Source organism: Colius striatus, chromosome 6, assembly GCF_028858725.1.
Source record: "Colius striatus isolate bColStr4 chromosome 6, bColStr4.1.hap1, whole genome shotgun sequence".
In the NCBI taxonomy this organism is placed as follows: domain Eukaryota; kingdom Metazoa; phylum Chordata; class Aves; order Coliiformes; family Coliidae; genus Colius; species Colius striatus.
In genome coordinates, this window is record NC_084764.1 from 41,568,133 (window position 1) to 41,593,798 (window position 25,666).

Here is a 25,666-nt window from a genome sequence, read left to right on the forward strand (position 1 = left end):
AACTGTGTGAAGCTCACTCACATTTTAGAGGTGCTAATTATTTATCTGAGCCAGTATCCACCTTTCTTTTCCAGCACAGTGCTGTTGATAAAGAGCCAGATGGAGCTGGCATCAGTCACTCCGAGCCACCTGGTATGGCAAGAACATTTATACATGGATGAGGAAATGTTTATCTTCATAAAGCCACTGCTCACTCAGGTGAGCTGACTAATGCCAACTACCCTTGAATCCCTGGGGGAACAGGGGGATGGATCCCTGCTTAGTTTGCAAATGGGAAAAGTGTGACTGAGTTCATGTGAAAAAACAAACAGGCCACCACTGAGAATCTGTAGACTGAAAAGATCCATTTACCCAGTAGTGCTGCTGGTTATTTGCTACAAGTAATGAAACACTGGACCAGGTTCTTGTATTAAAAGTGTACTGTGGTTAAAAAAACAAAGAGAGAGAAGCAGAGACCAAGCACTGTCATTTTAAATTGGTTTTAATATGTCTTTCAAGACAAAATAAACAGGAGTGGATTCAAAATTCATCTGAAAAATATCTGCATAAGGTGTTAAGTATAGTTTGCACGTTACTGTGAAAATGCTTTGTTTTCCTCTGAATAAAGTGCATTATGCCAGAACTGTAAGACCATGTATAGCCCAATTAAAAATTACAACAGCTTCAAAAATCCTCTACTGCAATGTGTTAGGAAGCATTATGAAGGCCACATTGTAAGGGTTCAAGAAAATATGTCAAACACATGGATGTGCACAAGTGAACCAGCAACTGCTACTTGTAAAAAACTATAATCTTTACCACAAATGATGCTATTTTGGTAGGTGTTTACCCTTCCTCTTCCATCCAAATATCTAAAAGGATGATGCATCAACCACTTTTAGTCACTATTATTGCGTTTGGCTGGGGAGAAAGAGAGAGATACCACTTATCACAGTGATTGTTATTAAAATGAAACTGCAAACAATACAAAATAATACATATGGGAAACAGCCCAAATGAAAGCAAATTTACATTCAAATGTTCTCATTAAGCATCATGTCACTCAGTAGATGAAAGAGCTTTTTGATAAGAGCATGTACTTTACACATTTACCTCAAGGACAACACGTATGAAGTTCAATAGGAGTAGAACCTTCATTTAAAATGATCCATGCTATGAAATGAAATGCTTGCTGGTGGTTTTATGGTACCAGAGCAAGTGGTGGGATGATTGTCTATTGCACCACCCCACTGTCAACATGGCTGGGTTTTTGATGCATCCCTGAATGCAAAGACAGGTAACGTGGATCTAATGGAGACTCGATGGAAAAGAAAAAGATCAGGTGAAGAAGAGAAAGCAATCCTGTGAACATTAAGCTACAAAACCTAATTCTTTTAATGTGACAGATACTTCATTTAATCCAGTTATTCAGCATACCAAGTGGCTTGTTATCCACTGTGGACTTTGCCTGTAAATCAACCAAAGCTTAAATATAGCGGTAACCTCCTAGCACGAATGCACCAATGAAGATGGGACCAAGACAAGGAACAGGTCTAGATCATCCAGTGGGCAAATGTCACAAAGCAAAGCCATGTGAGAATAAAACTTAATTACTGTACCTCCAAGCATCTTTATGCCTAAATTACCTCCTATAAATGAGGCACATTGCACAGTGCTTGTAATAATTAGCACTTACCACCTTCCACAAGTGCTTTGCAAACATTAAATAAGGTAGGAAATCTTACTGCTCTTTCATTACGACACCCACAAATACCAGGGGGAGAGAGAGCTTCCTCATCAATGCCAGAGCAAGGGCTGCAGGGCTCAACCCAGAAAGCAGTGTAAGAGGTGAGGATGCATTCCCAAATTGCTGTTCTACAGATCATAAAAGCAGTAGCAGGGAGATTAGACAATTTGTCAAAGATGGACAAAGGAGCCGGAGCTGAATGAAGGACTCGCAGCTTTGGGCAGCTTTGGGCATCTTTGCTTTTTTTAAGTGATAAAAAGGTATTTTCTTGTGGCATAAAGCCACAGTCTGTGATCAACTGGGGTATGAAGAGACTGCACTGCAGCCAGAGGGTGTAAGAATCCTGCCTTACAAGCAGCAGCACATCCATAAACAGCTACATTTCTAGTGCTTGCCACGTGCTTGTACCGGTACACAAATGGGTTTGAATAACTGCTATTTAAGACACCAGATACTCTAGATAGGTTTTTTCCTTTTCCCTATCTCTGATGCAAAGACTGTAATTGTTTTGTATCCCTGGAGTTCTCAGAAAATGGGTATTTTCACACACCACACAATGCCATTTCCACAGCCCCTGGGAATGATACAAAAAAACATTGTTATAGCTCTCCAAGGCAAGTATAGAAAAGGAATTTACATGGAAAATTCCATTTCCAGTGTATTCTTTTTCCTCTACAAGAGGTAGGCCTTGCTTTTGTGGGCTTTTTTTTGAGGGCTACTGAAGTGTAGCCATTGTAAATCAGAAGATCCACAAAGAAATCCAACTGTATTCTTGAAGATTCTCAGATCTCTCTACATGTCTCAATCCTGTCTGCCACGTATCATCCCCTTCTATAAATAGCTATTACATTTTGCTGAGGAAGGTCAAAATGTGCAAGGGGGTGTAAATACTGCAGCAGTCATCATTAAGTCATGCATTGATTTATTCTTGGAAACCTAGGAGCTGTGGAAGTGAGTGTGCTTTACAGAGCTGCAAGTCCCAAGTTGCTCAGCAGATAACTAGAGTAAAACTTTGGCAAATACAACCACGGCATTAGCACGAAGAATATCTCAGGTTCACTCACAAAATGCAGCATGCTGTCTCGGCTCCTCTCTCCCTGTGTGTTTTGTACCCTGAAGGCTCTCCTCCTTCCACCTTCCCTCACTCCCTTGCTGCATAAAACAAAGGCTGCATGTCTAACAGTCTGTTAGTACACAGGATACTTGAAAGATTTATTAGACAGGTCAGCTTCCTGCAGTTTGGCCCCTCTACAGATGTTATCTCTGTTACTAGGATAGGCTCTGTTATAAAAATACTCCATTCATTTTAGTGGGCTATTAAAAAAAAACCATTACATAAGAGTTCTAGATAATTATGTTTGCTTTGAGCAGTCAAAAACACCCTACACTGTACCTTAGAAACTGAAAAATCTGTATAACCCAACCAATGTAAGTCCACAGGCTCTGTGTCATCACTGCCAACCCAGACACACGGGCGATTTGAAGTCAAAGAACAAATCTGACCTTCACAATTCCAAGTTACCCAGTAACTACTGGAAAGGGCTTACCAGCAAGAAGAAACAACTCTGTATGGATGTCAGAGGCTTTCAAATGGTAACATAGTTCACAGGTTTAAAAAAATATTGTCTCCTTATTTTAAGACCACCGATTCCTTTTTTCCACGGTGGCCACCAAAAAGATTTTTACACTGAATTTACTGAGAACTCAAATAAAATGTTACAATACAGGATATAGGTTTTATTTCTATCCAACTCCTAGAAGAACATGTTGGTTTGAAATAGCATCTCCACTGAAAGAGGAAGCGGTAAGGAACAGACGAACGCTACATTGTGCTTCTCATCACCGAAGTTCCTCAGTTGTTTAGAACAGCTGGATCATCGACTCTCTCGATTTCCCAACTCCGACCCATTTCACTAGGGAGGAAGACATTACAACAGTTACTGAGAGTATTATAAAAGGCTTCACTTCAAATCTGTGCTGAACTGGGCCAACTTTGTGCTGAAACACAATGCTGGGAAGTTTTGCCATCAAAAATCCCCTGCTGCATGACCAGAAGTGCAGTACACTCACATTTGAAAGCATGAACTGATTCTACCATGATCACAAAGCAGATGGAAAGCCTAACAGAAGGTCAAGCATGTTTGTTGCAGGTTTAACTGTAACTGTCTTGACTGACAGGATGTCCAGCTAAGTCCTTGCAGGGAGGAAACATGAAGTGTTTTGCATGCTGAAGTTTTCTTGTTGTGGCCCAGGAGATAGGGATGCACACATGCTATAACATTGATATTTGTAAGGCTTCTACTTCAAACATTATCCAGTGGGAGCAGCCACCCCAAATACCATACTTTAATTGTTCCACTATGGTTTCTATTGCCCATGAATGCTACAGAACTGACCCTAGGTAGGTAGCCATCAAACCCACCAAGGCACCCTGCCTGCTCACTGAGAACCAGAGAAATAGACTAAGGGCAGCTTTATTCACCTGTCCCACCACTCACGCCTGTGTCTGCAACCACACAAGATGCTTCCTAATCCATGAATAATTCTGGAATTGCCAGTTCTATTTAGCCCACAGTCCCCACATGTGACATCTGAGGTGCTTTATGGAAAATAAAGGCACATATGCCAGCTTTCTAAGCTTGCTGTGGTTGGAACTACCGTTCAAACTGCACCATTCCTGCCATACCCAGCTCTAAGCATCTCTAGAGCTCTAGCAATTGGATTTGAAAAACAAAACCTGGATGGTTGAACCTTGGGAGACTGATCATATTATGATGCATATTTTTCCAAAGGGGAAGAATTGAGCTACACAATCTCGTACCCGTTATGCAACACATCTCTTTATATAGGTAAGTACAGAGGAGAGAAGGGAAAAGGAAAAAAAGCCCACAAGAGAGCAGTCTCTGTTCAAACAGGGATGCAGTGAAGGAAGAGACTAGTAAAGGGAGGACATTAGACCAGCTACGCACTGAAGCATGGTGCAGAGAGCCCTGAATTTTCACTGACAGAAGACAGCAGTTTGCCAAGAGCAATATACATTTAGCTGTTGTTAAATCCTTGTCAGCAGCAGCTTGGAGGTCTCTGCAACACTGCAGATCTGACCACAGAATACTACCCTTTGCTACTTTTTTGCAAGCTGTCATTTACCAAACACTACCTCAACCACAGGTACCTCCATTGCCTCCTGCCCAAATCAAGCCAACTCCCTGACTGATGACTTGGGCACTTTGACAGAGCTGTTCCTGTCTGTTGCAGCATCCTCCTTTCCACAGCTCCAGCAAGATTTACCTGGCACTCCAACATGGTTCTCCACACAGCGGATGTAATTCTGGGCCTTCAGTGGGAGGTCCTCCCATTTCCGTGCACCGGTTGTGTCAGCCTTCCACCCAGGCATTGTTTCATACTCTACTTCCACCTTCTGTAATATCTCCTGATTAGCTGTGGGAGAACAATTTTTAATCACAGTTCATTTCATCTGCTCCACCTCAAAAGAACACACCCCGTGGTTCTTGACCAAAAAAGTCTTTTGACAGCATATGAGAATATGATAAATAAACCCCTGGAAGTGCTTCTGCTGGTTGGGTAAATAATTGATTCTTAACTTAGATGAATTACTCAGGAAGATATCTCTGATTAAAGAGGATCCAGTAATCTAGTTTCCTCTTGTCAAAACCTTAGGATGCACTTGGTTGTCAGAAGACTCCAGTAATGTTTCAAAGGAAACAAATAATTTGAAGTTTACAGTAGTTGCACTTTTTGGTTCATATTTGCCCATAATAAAATGGAAAGGAATAAAATAGACAAGGCATGACTTTCTCAAGGTTTTGTCCCTTGATGGAACAGGGTTAAATCAGTCTTGCTAAAAACATGGGTGTCTGCAAACCTTCCCCCATTACAATCCCCACAGTGCTACTGTCTGTAGCAGGGAGCTGCTACCAGTCCCTAAGCAGCTTTATCCTGCTTCTGTCCATCTCATTTTTGCACTGCTTAAGCACTGGTTTTATTTTATACATTACTTTGTTAAAGTCTATTGCTGATGGTACAATAACTGACTTAAATCTTGCTGACTTTCAGACCTTTTGTCAATTAAAAAATCAAATGGGGTAAGACATAGAGGCCCTAACATGACATCTGATTTGCTCCAAACTCACACATACAGACACAAGGTGAACAGAAAATGTCAGGAGGTTGGGGCATCACATTTTTCTGTTGTATCCAGTGAGAGGACAAGGGGTAATGGAAAGAAGCTGGAACACAAAAAGTTCCATTTAAACATAAGGAAAACAATTTCAATGTTGAGGTGAGGGAGCCCTGGCCCAGGCTGCCCAGGGAGGCTGTGGAGGCTCCTGCTCTGGAGGGCTTCAAAACCTGTCTGGAAAAGTTCCTGTGTGACCTGAGCTAGGTGGGAGCTGCTTTGGCAGTGGGGTGGACTGGATGATCTCTAAAGGTCCCTTCCAACCCCTATCATTCTATGATTCTTTGAAAATGCTAATGCACTGATATAGCAGTTTTCATACTGATACCAGTTCTGCAGATTTATACACAAAGTCTAGTGAAAAAGAACTCAAGCCTGATTTTAAAGAGTCTTTCACGTCAGGTATGAAGATTAATTCAGGAATTAACAGGAAAGAGAAAAATGAACACAGATATTTAACAACATACCTGGAAAATACGGAATTCTTTTTCCACCCAACTTGTAAGCAACACCAATTTTAATCTCATCAAGGACATCAAGAATATCCAGTTTTGTTAACGCCAAACTGCACAGAAAAACATTGGTTAGAGTTATATACAGGATGAATTTCCTCTTTAATACTTTCCACCTGGTTTTGTTTCATTTTTTTCTCTTTTAGTTTTGTAGTCACAAATCCAGACCAGGCAGCCCAGCAAGCAGAAATACACCAACATCTTAAACTATGGATATGGTTAATCGAATTCCCCCTTCTTGGATGACTACTGAGCTACTGAGCCACGTTTCCAGATGCTTGGCTGCTCATACAGGTGTAGAGTGTTCAGCTAAGAGCATGAAAATGCAAGCTGACTGTGTGAAGTGGCACTTACTGGACCTGGTTTGGGTATGCATGATGGCATGTCACTACTACTCAATACTTCTGTTACTCCTACTGATTCACAACAACTAAAGCACAGACTTAACTACATTACAGTTTTTATAACAGACTTCACAAGCATAATCTGGATACTAAAATCACGTATGCAGTTCAGTTGGAAGGATCCCACAGCCTGACTTTCAGTGCCTGGGTTGTGCTATCAGGGCTGTCAGTCTAGTGAACAAGCTGAAATACAAAACTGAAGCCTGAAGAAGACACTGTAGTAATCACTGACCAGAATAAAGCTGCATTTTCAAACGAGCCAAATTCTCTACAAACAATATGCCAGACCTTGCTTGGTCTGGCATATGAGTAGCTAATGATTTAGACAAGTAGGTGCATAATAGTCCATGCTATATGTGCTCAGTAAGTATATGTGAATGCAATGATTAAATTAAAAGACCTTTGAGGAAAGAAGCTGCACAAGACAGCTATTCAACTTTTTAGGTAAGTCTTAATCTCCCTGTGTTTTTTAACTGTCAGTTACCAGAGATGACAGTTTTGTAGATGGGAGTGTAGTGAGCACATAGAACTCCCATGGAAGGAAACATAATGCCCTCCTAATAATACTTCCACGTGAGCTGTGGAAGTTACTAACTGTGTAAGTTACAGCAAAATAAAAGTTAAATCTCCTTCTGATAAATGAATGAACAATGATCAGTGTTCCTTTGTAACATTAGCAGCATAAACAACACTAAAGCTCAGTTTGTAAGACATTAAAATGCCCAGGGTCATGTCTTTGCACATATGAACAAGTTTTCCTTAGTGCTTGAATAAGTCTACACTTTCTATGACCAGAACTATAATAATTGGTAATTAGTTCTAAATTAAGGATTTATGAGAGTTACTAGGATTTTAGCATTGAACAAGCTAGCTTGATGGCATTATGGTCTTGAGCAGCTCCTTTAAACAGAAGCTATTTCTTTACAACGTCAAATTATTTTATACTTCAAAATAGATATTAAATTATCAACCAAGTTAGGTTGCTCAGTCCCAAAGAAAAACAAATCTCAGGCCATTAAAAGCAGAATCTCTAATACAATGCTTGACTAGATCTGTGTAAATAAATGAACCTGTCAGGATTGGAATGAAAGCTGTGCTAGTTAGTTGTTGTACACTGTGTCATTGCACTGATTTCACTTAGAGGTAGTGGTTCTGAATGAGGCAGAATGGGTCCTACAAGTATGACCCACTAGACTCAAGCAAAGCTCAAAACCAGTGGGTTTTAAATCTCAAGGTAAGTTGGTAGGAAAGCACTGGATCAAGAACACTAGAGTCAACTGTTCAAAGACTGATATGATTCAATCTACGACGGCCACCTGATGTAGAAACACGCATGAAAAATAATCACTATGATTCTGTGAAATCATTTGATTTGAAAACAAATCAAAGTAATTAGATTAATTATGAGCATGAAGACAATTCTCAGTTGCCATTTGTGACTTATTGCTTAAAATGTAACACTTTACTGGACTTATATTAACGTTACCTACATATTTATTCTGCGAAGCACAAAATTATCCCTTCCAAATGTAGCGCAAAATCTGTGATGCTTACGCAGTGAATCCGTTGATCATATGAGCATATTTCAAAATGACAAGATCTAACCAGCCACAGCGTCGCTTTCTGCCTGTTGTTACTCCCCATTCGTGGCCACGGGACTGTAAAAGGTCTCCAATTTCCTAAAAGAAGACAGAAAGAGTGCTGATGGGATCTCACTGAAACACAGCAGGAAAACAGACAGCAATAAATACAGACAAACAGCAAGAAAAAGAGAGTTGTTGAAGTCCAAGGCCTTTTTTGTAGGGGGGGGAAATAAGCTTTATTAAGAGAGGACTAAGGCTGAGAAGCAAGCCCCTCATGCAAAGGATTTTTGCATTTCAATCACTACCATCCTCCAAATACTTGATTAATATGAGTATTTCATGTTCCAGGGAGGTGCTTTTCCTCCTCTCTGTCTGATGGGAAGATTTCCCTGACGGCTCATCCTCCTTCTAAATGTTTGGTTTGTTCACTTTCTTCACCTGTTGTTTTAGGGGGCAAGAGTGAAATGCTTGGGACAATGAAATGCTTCAAGGTTCTACCACAGTATGAGATTGCCAACTGTTCTCTTTGGGCTGGCAGCATTTATAAAGCATTAAAAATGAAGAAAGAAACTTTATGCTCATGATCCATACAACTTAAAGGATAGCACAGATTCACTTGAGCCATTAGAGAAAGGATTTCAGTGACTAAACCCTTCAATTAGATTCAGATCACTTACCTAGAGATTGCTGTGTGCAAAGATCATAATCAATACCCTCAGTTTTCTAGTTTCTTCATAATGAAAATACAATAGACAGTTTAAAAGAATCAAAATCTCTCCTCTAGTTTTTATTGATCAATTTGTGCATGAGTGGCTGATGCACATACCACAATTATTCTGTAAATCACACACAACATAGGCTGTTAAGCACAGAAGCTGTGTCTTGCAATTTAAGCTTTCCTGTGATTCACTGACAGTTCCAGTCCACAACAAACTCTCATCACTCAAATGAACCTAAAGGTGTTAAAATGCTGAAGTCTGTTTTCATGCCAGTCCTCACAACTGAAGTGTGGTCACAGTAATGTAACAGCATCATAGAATCATAGAATGGTAGGTGTTGGAAGGGGCCTCCAGAGATCATCCAGTCCAACCCCCCTGCAGAAGCAGGGTCACCTAGATCAGGTCACATAGGAACATGTCCGGGCAAGTCTTGAAGAGCTCCAAGGAAGGAGCCTCCACAACCCCTCTGGGCAGCCTGTGCCAGGGCTCTTTAAACCTCACAGTGAAACAGTTTTTCCTTATATTTAAATGGAACTTTTTGTGTTCCAGCTTCATCCCATCACCCCTTGTCCTGTTGCTAGATACAATAGAAAAAGGAGATGTCCCAACCTCCTGACACCCACCCTTTAGATATTTGTAAATGTTAATAAGATCCCTCCTCAGTCTTCTCCAGACCGAAGAGCCCCAGTTCCCGCAGCCTTTCTTCAGAAGGAAGATGCTCCAGTCCCCTGATCACCTTGGTGGCCCTACACTGGCCTCTCTCCAGCAGTTCCCTGTCCCTCTTGAGCTGAGGAGCCCAGAACTGCACACACTACTCCAGATGAGGCCTCATACTGAGATTTGTTTCCTCCAAAGAGAAGTACCTTCAAGTTTATAATGCAATTCCCCTCCCTTCACGAATGCAATTGCTTGGCATTTCTGTTACAGTGCTTATTTACCATTGGTATACCCTTACCCCCATTCCATTGACCTCATTTTTTGGCAGCTGTATATATTGCATCCTGTAACATTAAACCTACATTGATCTGCTCAGTGGGGAAGGCTCCGATTCCCACCCGAGTCGTGTAGGCCTTCACCACGCCGTACACGTCCCCGACGTGCTGGGGAGGAACACCAAGGCCGGTGCACACACCACCCACGGTGCAGTTCGATGAGGTCACGAAAGGATACGTGCCTGCCAGAAAAAAAACACACCACTGTAACACCTGTTTCAGCAATGATAAGAAACAAAAGACCCATTTTCCTTTATGAGTTGAAAGGCAATTTTCACCCATGTGTTTGTTTGGCTTTAAAGCTCAACTGAAATAGCAGCCAAAGAGCAGAGTAAATTCACAGAATAATAGAATCATAGAATGGTAGGGTTGGAAGGGACCTTTAGAGATCATCCAGTCCGCCCCCCCTGCAGAAGCAGGTCCACCTAGATCAGGTCACATAGGAACGTGTCCAGGCAGGTCTTGAAGACCTCCAAGGAAGGAGCCTCCACAACCCCTCTGGGCAGCCTGTGCCAGGGCTCCCTCACCTCACAGTGGAATAGTTTTCTCCTGTGTTTAAGTTGAAGTTTTTGTGTTCCAGCTTCATCCCATCACCCCTTGTCCTGTTACTAGGTGCAACAGATGAAAGTGCTGCCCCAACTTCCTGACACCCACCCTTTAGATATTTGTAACTATTAATAAGATCCCCCCTTAGTCTCCTCTTCTCCAGACTAAACAGCCCCAGTTCCTGCAGCCTTTCCTCACATGAAAGATGTTCCAGTCCCCTGATCATCTTGGTGGCCACCTTATACATGGGCCCATTTTGCTTTTGAGATCAAATTAATCTGTCCTCCCCAAATTGTTTCCTCCTGTAGTGAATAATACCTATTTAGATTTCTAAAGCTCCACAGAAACCCCTCAGAATGAAGGATTTTCCCCACTCCAACAGCTGACTCCTCCTGGTAATTTGTATAAGCACAGTATGAGTGAGCAAGAAGTTCACAAAGGCAAAAAAGAAAACATACTACTTTCTTATGCTTCAGGAGGTATCAAGTATGTGTGAGCTGTTCCAAGGCATAAGCTTTTCTGCATTCATCCTTTGCAGCTTTCACTGAGGGCTGCCCACAAGGCAGAGATTTTGAAGCTTTCATTAGGATGCTGCTGCTGGGTAAAGCTTTTTTTTTCCCCCACTGTCCTGTGTATCACAAAGTATTTCTGCAACATCCAGGGAGAGGCTGGTGTAAAGGTCACAGTCTGACGCTCTACACAAGCAGCTCTGAGTATCTGCAGTAAATTTTTCTAAGTCTAAAGAGGCTATTAATGATCCCTACTACTATGACTCAGGACTGGGGAATCATTCCAGCTCTTTGCTGCATCCTCATGGAGACTCAAGGGGTTTAATTAGACTCTTGGTAAGAGACCAGAGCAGAGATGCACTGAAGAAACCAGACTTACAGGTTATCTGTGACAGTTTAACCCTCCCTCCACTGCACGGGAATTATCTCAGCAGCACTCCAGTGGGTGCCTGGAAGGTATGGCAATGTGCACACACATTCAGAAGTAATAAAGACAAGAATATCTGGAGTGATATTTCAACTCCTGTGGAATAAACTTCGGTAAAAATCAATATTTAAACCACAAGCACTTAATCCCGTTAATGATACAGTCTCTGCCTTACATTTGGGACATTTGTTTCTATTAAAGGAAATACTACTTTGTTTCTCTATTTTCCTGCTGTTTGCAAGGCTGATATAAAGAGAAATAAAACCAAAACTAATCTCTTAGGAGTTAAATTGAGTTTAGAAGCTAACTTACCAAAGTCAATATCAAGTAATGCTGCATTGGCTCCTTCAACAAGGATCTTCTTTGGGGAGCCATGAAGAGCTTCATACATAAAGTACACACCATCTCGAACCATGGGTCTTATTTTTTCAGCATATCCCTGCAAATTTGAGTAGAAACATCAGTTTCCCCAGACAATGGCTGCAAGCAGGGAACACCATGTTCACTTTTGAAACATGAAACATACAGGTAGCCCTAACACACCAGTCTCAATAACTGTGTTTCACCTGAAAAACACCACCATTAGCTTATAATATTGAAAACAAAGCAATGTCTTGAATAGCAATCCTGTAAGAAAACATGATTTGTTGTGGCATTAGAAGGCCTTCATTTCTGTACCATTTCTATTTACAGAGATGTTGTACACCTACATCATTTTGTTGATGTAGTCTCTATATACTGTGTCTATGGTCTAGACACACTGAGAGTGGGACTTGGAAATAGTGCAAGCTTTAAAGGAAAAAATCCCACTGCTCACAGATGCATTAAAAAAATATCTTTAAAGGTAAGGTGTCAGCTCTGAACAAGTACCAGACAAAACTTGGGAAAGGTTAAGAGATTTTTTTGTTTAGCATTCTCTTTTGTACACATTCATGAAAGATCTTTTCCCAGTAGCTCTTCCAAATTTATTTATATAAAGCCATTATTCTTGTAGTATCTTCAAACACAGCTTCCACAAACAATCAATTCTTCAGGAAGCGTGGAAGTCTCTCAGACAGACTGATTGGTCATGGCTGGAGACTGTAAACTGCAGGTGTCACCCTGTGTTCTCTTGGCTACTTTAATACAACAGTTATTTCGTGTCCCAAGAGTAAAATATTGCAAGAGAATTAAATCACCCATGAAATCTATTTTAATGCTCACAATAAGAGAACATTCTATTCTAAAGCATAGCTACTGCTTATTAAAAGGTTTCACAATCATGAAGATATGTATTTTTCATTTAAATTAATTAATTAGTAAATAGTAGCTGTGATTCACTTCATTTTTACTTTTTACATTAAATATAGTTTTCTTCTATAATTTCCCTGAATATGAACAAATACGACAAGTGCTAAATCCTTACCTTTAGCTTTTTCAACTGTCCTTCTACATCTATTTCCAGTGTGGGAAACATTGACTTGTATTGCTGTGCCAGATTTTTAAACCTGCAAGGTATTAAAAGTGTACCTATGAAGGACATATTTACTGCTCACAGAATGTTTGGCAAGAACTCAACACCGAGAGCTATAGGGAGACAATACCCAGAGCTTCAATACCATGAGCAGTGCATTTCACAATGTACAGGATGACATTTGAAATTACAAGGAACTCTGTGAAGTAGAGGAAATGAACACACATTCTTTCCAGTTTGCTTCTCCTTCTAGATAATTTATATATAAAATTCAGACACATATTTAAAAGCAAATCTGTCAGCCAAAATGTATTGGCCTTTAACATAACATTTAGAAATGAAAAGAGCTGTACCTTGAAGAAAATTCATCAAAGTCAGAGAGGAGGTCACAAATTCGAAGACCCGTTCGTGCAGCTTTGGAAGAATATGTTGGTCCAATCCCCTTCTTTGTTGTGCCAATGCTAAGTAAAAATAAGCCCCCCAAAACATGCATAAGCATATGCAAAAATATGCTTTATGTAGAGTCAGTTTGTTAAAGGTCTTCAATACACCATACATTGGGCAGGAGGTCTGAGCCATAAAAAGTTACTAGGTTTCCATAATAATAATAAAAAATACATAGCAACTTTCATGCTTCAGGGGATTTGCATAAATATTGCTAAAGCTCATGGTATGCAGTAAAGCATTAAGCCTTGGCTCTGTCTGACTTCAGCTTAGTGGAAACTATGTGTGTATATACATATATCACACAGTAACAATGTTGACTGTATTATCCTGTGGTAATACTACATCCCTTAACACAAGCAATAGGAAACACAAGTCATTTTCACAGTTGCAGTACTGCCTATAGTTGTAACTAACAATCAGATCTGTGTGTGATCAAACTGGTTTCCTATGGCATTATTCATACCACATCTGTCCCTATGAACTGTTGCAGTCCTTACCTTGATGAGGATAAAAAACTGTTTCCCTATCCACATGCCTGTTGTCACAAGGATTTTAGAAAGACAGTAATTTTGAGACCTCTATTCATATGTTAAGGTTGGCTGAAATTGTCCAATGGGATCAAAAAATGACAGAGAGAAAAATACAGTGTGTTCATGTAAACATTTGTTCTTCCAGAAACCAGAATAATGATGTATGAATAGATACATACTGTGCTAAAGGGCAAGATTAAAATGTAAATAGAAACTACTATCTCCATGAAGAGTAAGTGGATATACAATAAATGGCTACAAGTGTGGACCCCAATCATCACTTCAGACCCGATTCACTAGCCTGGTATCAAACTGGTCTGGAAGCATCACTTTAATGGAGATGGGTTTTGAGGATTTGGTAGGAATTTTACAATGTCTCTATACATTACAGAGAACTGGAAAACGGAAACATGTGAGAACTCATACTCTGCCTTTTCAGTAACACCTCAGTTTGTTCCCTAACCTAAGTTGGAGCAGAAGAGAGTCACAAAACATCAGCAAAGCTCTTTAGAGATACATTACATTTGTGTTTTCCAAAATTACACCCTTTTTTCCCCCCAAATTTGCATAATTATTGATGAAACCAAAGTGCTGAAAAGATTTACTTTTTTCCTTCTTGTGCCTGGCGTTGCACTTCCTGGAGCCCATCCACTGCCTGATGAAAGTCAAACACTGCAATGGAAAATCAAATGGACATAGTGAGAGACCAAAGGAGAAAAACATCCCTTAAATCACAGACTTTTGTCATTTCAAGACAAACTGTCTCTGTCATCAGTGATAGTGCACAGACCTCCTCATATAAAAACAGAGCAAACACGCCTTAAACGTTGTGAAAACAAGTAAAACATCACTCTTCAGTGGATATAAATCTCATTATTATCTTCAGTTACACAACAAAGGAGCCGTGTTAGATCAAATATAACTGCTCTGTGGAGTAACGTAGTTCATTTTTGAGGCTTTTCCCCTTCAATCATCGCTTACCTATATGTGCTCTGTCTGATATAATCAGTCTTTTCTCCCAATCTTTTAAACCTGCCAGAAGATATAAAGAAAAGTTGGATTTCAGCTGTGCTAGTTGCTCAGACTTTGAGATTTGCTTTTAGTCTGTTTATGTCTTTCTTCTAGTTTATAAAGCTTCTTGCTAAGAAGACTGTAGACAAAATGGATAAATGGAATAGCAAATAACAACAGTGCTTTCATGAAACTTTTCTCATTTTATACTTTTTCAGCTGTCTCTTTTTGGTAGGGACAAAGTTTCTTCCTAATGCCAGAATGCTGTGGCTTACATGCAATTCTTATTTTAGGGAAAGATTCTTCTTTAACTACACTATATTAGAAATCACTTAAACTCCATTTGTGCCTAGGAAAATAGAGGATTTCTGTAGAGAGAATCATCAAACAATGTCAGATGTAAAGGACCTTAGAAGGTCATCTGGTCCAAAGCCTCGCTCAAAGCAGGACCATCTTGAGTTTACACTTGGGCACAGAAACAGAGACATGGAAGTTCTGGGTTAAATCACCTCAGTTTGAGGTCAAAGGGAGCTTTGCCATACACTTCAGGATTTTTTTCTCCTATCTAATATGGTATCAAATGCCATAAAACCCCCCGAAAACCCAGGAGAAGGTTGTTTTAGCAAAACCTATCTGAAGACAACACCACAATTCACCATTTTTTAAAATACCATTTTCCTAATTACTGAAAACACAGAACGCTATTGCACTATTTACAACCAGAAACAAAAGGCTTAAAAACCTCCCTCAACCTGGCTGCCAATATAAAGAAAAGTTAAAAGATTACTTGATACAAACCTTTCTTTTCATTCTTTTCAGCTTCTTCAAACAGGCCTGGTAAATGTATAACCACTCCATTACCTTTGGGAACATAAATGATTTATTTTAAGGCAAGAAATGAAATATTCATCCTTAGGATGTAAGGCACGTAAACACTTGCTGTCTGAAATGTTATTTCAAAAGTAAGACCGAGTTTCTCACATTCCTCACAAAGTGACCTTGAGAACTTTTGGTATAAATCTTCATTTTGGGGAAGCAACTACAAGACTGTGAAAATCATAAAGAAAAACAGAGCTTGCTTGTTTCAGACATGAATGCAGAGCCTGCTCCGAAGCCAGCTGAGGTAAGCGGATTCTTGTCTTGTTTGTGGTGGACTTTGCACCACGACTTCGGCCTCAATTGTTCACTGCTAAAAGCTTGAAGAAGTCCGAGGCCTTACACCACTGACAAGCCAATGTGACAATATTTTCTTGCACATCTGTTTTAAATCCAGCTCAAACTAGTGCTGTCCTACATTAGCATTGCAGTCCCCCTGGTTTTGAGGTAAGGTACAGAATCCACAAGCAACACAGAGCATTACTGATGAGACGTGGAGCATTAATGATGCAGTGGACTGGAACCAGCTGCTTGGCAACATCAGAAATATACACAAGAGCCTGTCTGAGCCTAAATTTAAGATAATTGAAGTTATAGTCTTCAGGGAGTCAATTGGAAAGCCGTATTTAGAGAGAAAAAAACCACATTTCATATATTTCAGTCATTCATTGAGACATCATCAAATGGAACAAAACTGAAACTCAATGGCTCACTGAAACTTACACTCCTTTCTTGCACATTCTGTATACAAGTTTTTGTGCCAGAAATAACTGTAATTTTGGACAAGTAAAAGGCTTAAATTTGCCTGTGACTTAAAAATGAGTTTAACACACAGTAGGCAATGGAAGCTTTATTTTATGCTGCCATCTGCGTCAAACATCTTTACAGTGAAAGACAACATCACCTTAAACAAGGTGAACAAAAAGGAGAATGGATGAAAACTTTCCAAGCAGAGCCAGGTATCCTGGGGTCTATATCTGGAAAGTCAGTAAAGAGACACCAGAGATACATTATACATTTACTTAGCCTGAGTGCTGGGGACTGTGTCCTTGTGCTACTAAAGTATAAAAGGAGTATGCAAGTAAAGGGTGGGATCCAAACTTGTACCATAAAGAAAGAGGAACAGGATAGAAAGAGGAGGTTCTTACTTTCAGTTTTCTAGTAACAGAAACAAAACTGACACTGAAAGTAGAATACCTCTTCATGTTAAAGCAGCAGTGAAATAAAAGACCAAACAGCTGAAGCTAAAGCAAATCCATCTGACAGTCACCTATATGTTTGTATTTGCTTGCTGCTGAAAAATATGGCTGCAGCTACCCACCATGTAATGATATTTTATTTAATAAGATCCAAAATCATCTTACCAATAAAAGAAATTGCTTTTGGATTAATGATGCCACTAGGAAATAGGTGAAAATCATATTCTTTCCCATCAACAACCACCGTATGGCCTGCGTTATTTCCACCCTGCAACAGAAAAACACCTGAAGATTAATGGAGAGTGCAATTAGCAGGACTGTGTAGCATTACACAGCAGAATGATACCATGGAGACAAGGCAGGATGGGGGCAAAGCAAGAGTAAATGCAGGAGCAGTAGCAGAAGCTAGAAGAGAACTGAAGTTTTCAGGAAACAAAACTGGATTGAACTACCCCCCCGTGAAATCACGGCTCCAATGTGCCTCCAGCACCTCATCGATTTCGGGCATTTTCTGTGCACTTTCATTTCTTTGGGTTTAAGTCAGCAATACCCAATATTTCCTTTTGAATGGAAGCTCTTCTTGCCTGCTCACTCCCAAACAGCTACTGCTGCTCTAGGTGTCCAGGATGAAAGGTCTGTATGAAGTTGGGAGCATGTGCAGTCTTTGCAGCTTCTCAGAATCTCCCTATCAAGGAACAATCTTCCCATTTAACACCACCTCCACTTTTTGGAGTCTGCTCCAATTCATCACTTACACAACCACCTAAGACACCTAAGAATAGGAGCTAGTGTTTCCCTCAGCCAGAAACTACTTTTTGTTTTGCAAACAGCTGTAAAAGAGAAAGATGAGACAACACACAAACTTGGGAAGAGGTGAGTAAATCAAGGTCATGAGTAGAACAGAAACAGTGAAGAGTTCAAAAAACTAAAGGTCCACTTTTCTTAACAGACTTAACATTTGTGGCTGTTTTGTCATGATGGAACCTTTTCCTCCTACTGATAATGTCAAGAAATCTGACCACTTGTCTGCTTCTTGTGGGTATTTTCCAAAACAATTACAAATATGAGGTCTGAAGTGTCTAGAATGAGGGAGGGCATCTACTGCTAATTCACAACTAATGAAGAGCGTTGTTTGGAGTTGTTATATGCAAACTTTGAGATAGGCTGGTCATTGATAAAAGTTAATACTACACATCCTTCCAGAGTTTGACTTTCTCTTTATTTACACATTTGCCATTTGTATGCCATATACAGGAAAATGACAACTGATATTTCTTTCAAAATGCAGATGTGCAGAAACACAACACAAAACAACATGAAAATAAAGGCAAAGAGTTACTTAAAAACAGGGGGTTTTAAGCAGTGGGAAGGAGGAAAACATTAAGAAATATGCCTTTAAGTATGGTAAAAGTAATGCTCATGTTTTGGAAGATGCAAGCTCAACAATGAAGTTTGAACAGACAACCTGCTAAGGGAGAGCTGAGTGGGAGTTGTAACAGGAAAAATTGGTGCACATACAAATTGCATTTGATTTAGCAAGCTCATCCTTGGGCTGGGGAGGACTCCCAAATGCCTTGCTAATGCAGAGTTATAACTTGTCTGGAGAATCCTGAAGAAAGCAGAACCATCCTGGGTATTTTAGCTTGCCTCCAGATATATTAAGCCAGTTGTAGGAACCTGGATCTAATTACATGTACTGAACTATCTAGCAGGCTAATAAATCATGCAGGAGACTCCTTTACGTGCTATTGAAGAGGTCTGAGACTAGAGACATTGCACTGGTTGAAACATTGTTTTATTATGGTGACATCAGCCTTGAGAAAGAGGCTTGCAACTTCTGAGACAATCAGCTTTCCTTTTCCACCTGCCTACAGATGATGGCAAGATGGAAACTTTACCATTGATTTAATCTCTACTACAAACAACAGCTTTCACACTTCCCGAGAAAATGGGGAACCAGGCTCCTTCAAAAATAGTTATTGTCACTAATACTAGAGTTATATTCTGCTTTTCTTAATGACCATAAATATTAATGGATGAAATTGGGCTTCAGTCCCTTTGGACACACAACATAAATCAAGAATTCAGTGGCACACCTTATAAAGCATCATTTCTCCAATTTAAAGCTAGTGTTGACATCTTTAGAACTGCTTTTGGTGTTGCTTTGTGTTTTCTAAACAAGTGTCTTTTGAATATCTTTTTCACAGCTTAACTAATGACATTTTTACAGATACAATTAAAGTGGTAGTAGAGCACTGGGTTGCCCAAAAGAGAGAACCAAACTTGCAAAACATACAAAGCAATGGTCTGATGAGATACTTTGTTTATTTTCTGGTCACCACAGTAATTTCTCACATTCAGTTTCACAGATAGCAGCATATTGGCAGCCTAATAGCTCAGATATTAAAGATATCTACTCCTGTTCTAATTTTACTTGAGTTCTGAGAGGCAACACGGGGTCTATATGAGCCTTTCCTTTTGCTAACAAAGCATAAGTAGAACCTGAAAGTTTTTATCAGCTTCACCTGAAGATTAAATGCTTGAAAGTGCAGAGAACTGCCTGGTAGGCTGCAACTGTGTACTCTCCCTTCTCAAATGGTATTTCATTAAAGCAGTGACAACACTAACATACCTAGTGACAGTATTCTCTGGACTCTCAGTATGCTTCCACATGGATCAAGACACCCCTGCTTCAAAGGCAGCTCTACACAATGAGCTTCCATTTAATATCCAGACTCAGCTCACAGAATCTCTGCTGTGCACTATTGATCACATCTGCACTTTATTTATCTTACATCATTTGCACTTTCCTAGGTCTCCAGAGATCATAGCTGCTGCCATTTGTGGTCCTCTAAAAACTTCTCTAAGAGAAAGTTAAGGAAACAACTTCTGACAGATTCATCACCAGTGACACTTTGGCATCATCCATATTGCAGAACGATGGTATGACCACAAACAGCAGTTCCAAAATCTGAGAAGCCTGGACATTGTCATTTCAGGACTCTGGTGTGGGAAGTTCTGTTCCCAAGAAGAACCATTAAGGGAGCTGCTGAAGCTCCAAAGGTCTGAGTGCAACTCAGATGACAGCAGTGTCTTGATGATTAGCATCCACTTCAACCTATAATTTTCCACATTGCTCCTTCAGTGATTCCCATACATTCAGTACCACTTGTGCGCCTTCTGTTAAGCCACGTTAATCCCTAGTGACTTCATTAAAACTGTACCAAATGGAGGAACCTACCAGCTGCAGGTGACCAGAGCTATCAATTACAGCAAATGGCAGCAATAAAGGGGAACTTTAGAACTAGAAAGTATTAAGTATGCCTAAGACAACAGTGCAGATAGTAATATCTAAATAGCATTTAGAAAGCTCATCTCCAGAGAGCACACAAAAAATCTCACCTTTAAGGCACTGCCTAGTTACAATACTTTTTTACTGTGCACCCACAGCTGTATTTCTTCATGTTTGCTTTGTGTTTCAGAGCACATAAGTCCTTGTTTCAAACAGTATTTGCTAACTGATAAAGTTATTCACAATGACATCAGGCACTTAAGAATAACTTTCACTGAAATCGTTCATAGCCTGCAGTGGAAAGTTAGCATTCAGAGAGTACCTACATTGCTGAACAAACCAGTTTTTGACAACCATGAAAGTGCTAGAAGCTGAGGCTCTATTAACAGCATTAAATATGTATTATTCCAATATATTTTGCCTAAGGGATGCTCAGTTACCCCATGGTGCTGCCAGCTCTGCCTCTTTTCTTCTAAAATCCAGCAGATCACCAGTAATGTGGTTTAAATTCAACAAGCTAAAGTGCTTATTCCAGGCTGGAAAACACGCTTTGAGTTAATAGAAAGAGCTGCAACATGTTGTTTTCAAGAGCTAAACAAAAGGAAACATGCTAGGCATTAGTTTGAGAGCAGAGTAATCCTCTGTGGTGATGTCTGGGGATTTTTAAACATTCTTGCAAAATTAAGTTGAACTCAGATAAAAATTGGATTTTTAGTGGAAGAATGTAATGTTTTTAGACCTCTAGCAATCAAAGAGTAAAGTTACATGCTGTCCCAGCACCTGAAGGTGCTAGAGGAACTTAAGCTACCTCATAAAACTGTCTACATGTTCTGTTTCAGTACTTTAGTTTATTGAAAAAGAAAATGCATTTCCAAGCGTGCTGATTTATTTGTGATATTGGATTCTTGCACTGAAATGATGGACTTTGATTACTAATCCATAGGATGCAAACACAAGAACCAAATCATTTATTCAGAAGCTTTTGTATCTTACCAGCAGTAAACACTACCTTTCAGGGAATTGATAATTATGCATAGGCTGGCAGAGGACAACACAGTCTTCCTCTTTTTAGTAGAACTTACACAAAGATGAAGAAACAATTCCACCTTCCAAAGTAGTCAGTCATTTAAAGGCTGGTGCTTTTTGTATTGTTTTCTAAATCACTTCTTTATGCCCCACAGCTGAAACATCTTAAGGTAGAAACATTTCTGTTCATAGCAGCAGTGAGGCTGTTTAGTACCTGCAACAGGAGCTCTTCTCTCCCAGCTAGCCTTATGATATATGTTTGAATAGCAATGAAATGTGTCCTGATGCCTAGATATGTTTCTGCCTGTCCTTGCCAGCCAAGTAGTGTGCAAGAGACTGCATTCTGCATGTGTGGGAGGAGTGTTCTCAGATGCTCTGCTAGTTTCCACTGCCTAGCTCATCTTTCAGTTCCTCAGTGCTCCCTACATTGCTCAAACACAACTTAACTGGATTAGAGATGGAAAGTCATCAGAGCACATACAAAATGCCTTAAAACCTGATGATAGTTTCAAACTATAACTAGAGGATAAACACAAACCATGTGTGTTTCTGGTGGGTCCCACAGTGATCAGTTCTCACCCATTAATCAATGCAATGGGGAAAAAATAGGAACTTGCTATTGAAGATTTGCAGCCAGCACGATCATTTGTGTGGTGTAGCAGCAGTACACAGCAACCTGAGCTCCTCAGCCAATTGGTATTGGCAGTGTATAAAATGTTATGACCAAGATTAGAATAAATTAATTAGAAACAGAACGGTAAAGCCAAACTTTGGATGGGAGATGTCTATGCTAGGAAACATGTGGAGGTGTTTGACCATGGTTTCAGTACCAGTTGATATGCCTAAGGCAAACCTCACATGTACAAATGGGAATATTGAGTTGAGAGATTGTATTACCTCTCCTTTTGGCAGTGGTGCAACTGCTACTAGAATACTGTGTCCTTGGTACTTGGATAAGATGACCCCTCCCGCCCCAGCACTATAATCTATGAATTGGAATACCAGCCACAAACCTGCAGTTTGGGAAGTCTGCATCTGAAAACAAATACTATGATTCCTGTCTATACCTTTACACTGTGTCTCAGCTCTACTAATTCCATCTTTTGATGAAGCAAAAACACTTTCTGAAATTCAACTGCATCTGCAGGTCAAATACATCTCATCCTACTACAAAACACTTCAGATTTCTTATCTGGATTTGTTTTCATCCCTATATAGCATTTCATATGTGATTCTGAAAAAACAAGGACCATTGTTACATAATGTTTTCCTTCTTTCTCTTTACAAGGTAACTAATGATGACTGTTTCTAACTTACACTAGCAATTGCCTGGAAATAACTTGAGTAAATGTACCTAGTAAGTGCTACCAGGATAACCAGCTTGGACCTGAACTTTATAATACCATAAACCCATTGCACTTCATTGTATTTTTCTTCATTTACAGCTAGAACATCATTGGTTTAGAGAAACAAATCCACAGCCAAATGCAATACATTAAGTGTTCTGAATATATAACGTCACAAAAATCCCCTATGTGAAAGCATTTCAGGTAACTGAAAGTGCTGTACATTGCAGTGGGCAGGTTGTTGCCATAGATGCTTGTTGTATTTTCCTTTACTGAAAGCTTTTTCTTGCTAATTTTTCCAGTTAAACTATCACCTGAAAGTAACCCATCTCACTCTAGATCAGTTCTAAATGGATCATTATTTTTATCCCAAGTCATTGGAAAGAGGTGGGTTAGGAAATGATCTGAAGTACACTTACACCAGAAGAACTGAGAGAACAGCAAATTTAATGTCATAGTGGTGACAAGGAGCTAGAGTGAGTTGCAAGTATTTATTCTCTGACACCATATATCAACAGTTAAATCTAGTTTGTCCTTGCTCTTCTTCCCAAAGAATATATTTGCAATAACGGTTTCAAGTAAGAACAACTCTGCACAGAGCTGCTCTGACCGATTCATGCATCTGTTCAGGATGAGCAAAATCCACAGGATTCAATCTTCCAAATGAATAAGGACTCAAAACTTAAGACCTTTTAAAGAAATATATACAAGTATTTCTTATGCAAATGCCAAAACTTTAATGTTATACTGTATTTTGCACTAATAATGTAGTGTATTGCCTTTACTGCAAACGAAAAGCAACCCTAGGGACACCTTGATCTTCCTAAGCATATAAACAATGCAACTGGCAGAGTCAGGTCTAATTCAGCTCAGGTTTTAAACATCAGTCAGTGTATGCAAACTAGACACTCTAATTGTTTCCTCTCAAAATTAAGTCTGTCAGACCACATAAAGTCAGTCTATTAAGGCAGGTCACTACACCACCACCCACATTTAACTTCAGCAGCAGATGTAAAGAAAACAACAAATTCACAGTATATTGACAGAAATGCCATAGTGGAAAAAGCATTCTGACTGAGGTTAGCAGAACCCTACAACAAAGCAAATCAAATGTGAAAAACCTAGACATGTTTGCTCCTCTTTAGTCCTCTCCTTCAGAAGTCTAGTCATGTCCCTGTGGGAAGTAACATGATCCACGGATATGAACATAACTTTTCTTATATCTGTAAACAAGTTAACAACAGCTAGTGAGCTACAACAGGAAAGAAAGAGAACAGATGTCATTTCAGCTTAATTTTCAGCTGCTTTCTTTTGATGCTTGTAGAGGATAATAAATTCATCAGGCTTGATAACAGGGATTGAAAATTAAGCTTGCTTTCTTATGGAGATTTGGAAACTTTAAACCTGACCTTCTCATACAGTATTTATAATCCTGGTGGTCCTGAGATGATCTGAGTTGATGCCCAAAGGAGAGGCTAGTTTAAAATAGCAATGTCACCATGTTGTTCTAAAGCCTGAAAGGATATAGTGTAGCATGCAAGTATAATAAATGGGAAAGAAAAGGATAAAATACATTTTAAGTGGCAGGTTGCTACAACAAGTTTCAATTCTGAAAGGGTGGACTTCTTTATAGCAGCTAAGGACACCATTTGTACTTAATGAACTCTTTCCTGTGTTAAACAGCAAAATAAACTCTACCTTTTCGGGGGGAATCTTGCAAAAGAATACTTAGAAAGAAATATACCTGTAGAATGTACATGCACATGTGAACAGGATTATCAGCCTTCCCAAACATCAGAGAAAGAAATACACCTGTAGAATGTACATGCACATGTGAACAGGATTATCAGCCTTCCCAAACATCAGAGAAAGAAATATACCTGTAGAATGTACATGCACATGTGAACAGGATTATCAGCCTTCCCAAACATCAGAGAAAGAAATATACCTGTAGAATGTACATGCACATGTGAACAGGATTATCAGCCTTCCCAAACATCAGAGAAAGAAATACACCTGTAGAATGTACATGCACATGTGAACAGGATTATCAGCCTTCCCAAACATCAGAGAAATCAAAATCAACAGTCCTGCAGTCACTGCACACTCACGACTCCAAGGTCAATCTCTTCACTGAAGATCATCAAACACTGAATCATTAAGAGATTAAAGTCTCAACATACTACTTTATCCTGTAGGGAGAAATGATACTAAATATCAGGGTTAAATCTGACTGAAAAGAGAGTAACACGTGATATACACAGAGAAAAATAGTAGGCCACAAAGACCCTGTAACTCTACATAATCACCACATAAAACTGCCCTGATTTAATCCCCACTGCAAACAGTTCCAGCAGCTCGTGATCAATAGGGACAGTCACAACAGCATGTGCCTGCTTTGCCCTGCCGTGTCAGCAGCATGAGAGCAACAAAGGAAACTGCCCTGTCTCACAACTAAACCACTAAAAGCAACCTTCTTGTCTGTCATTTCTGCCACGTGGGGGCTTGATTATTCCATCACTTGCTCACAGTATATTCCTTTGCATTTCCCCAAGTACCATTTCTAATATATATATGGTATTTACTTTACATTCATTAAAACAGTAGAACATGGAACCAAGAAAACTGGCAATAATATGCAACAGTTATTTGTATTGTAAGTGTTGGGCACCTTCCTCCACCCTTTCCTACATTGTAATACTGTTGCAACATTCATAGAACAAGCTCAAAGCCTTTCAAGGCTTTTCTTACTGGTTAAGCCCTCTCTCTCTTGTTAACATTCACTACATGGAGAAAGCCAACCACTTCACATCTTTGGTGAACCGCTTCACTAAATCTCTTTGGACCAAATGACTGCAAACTACTCAGCCACA

General features: G+C 39.7%; 1 protein-coding gene across 1 annotated transcript in view; it reads right to left on the bottom strand.

Annotated features, from left to right (window-relative positions):
* Nucleotides 1-514: 514 nt before the first annotated feature.
* Nucleotides 515-25,666, bottom strand: part of ADSS1 (adenylosuccinate synthase 1) — a 30,587-nt gene continuing 5,435 nt past the window's right edge. The window contains exons 2-13 of the mRNA XM_061997806.1: nt 17,295-17,397; nt 15,853-15,915; nt 15,025-15,075; nt 14,649-14,715; nt 13,420-13,527; nt 13,019-13,100; nt 11,926-12,052; nt 10,159-10,313; nt 8,392-8,516; nt 6,389-6,486; nt 5,015-5,164; nt 515-3,639 (exon numbers count right to left, since the gene is read on the bottom strand). Of these exons, the coding sequence (XP_061853790.1) occupies nt 3,587-3,639; nt 5,015-5,164; nt 6,389-6,486; nt 8,392-8,516; nt 10,159-10,313; nt 11,926-12,052; nt 13,019-13,100; nt 13,420-13,527; nt 14,649-14,715; nt 15,025-15,075; nt 15,853-15,915; nt 17,295-17,397 (1,182 nt within the window). The 3' untranslated portion in view covers nt 515-3,586. The remainder of the gene's footprint in view (nt 3,640-5,014; nt 5,165-6,388; nt 6,487-8,391; nt 8,517-10,158; nt 10,314-11,925; nt 12,053-13,018; nt 13,101-13,419; nt 13,528-14,648; nt 14,716-15,024; nt 15,076-15,852; nt 15,916-17,294; nt 17,398-25,666) is intronic.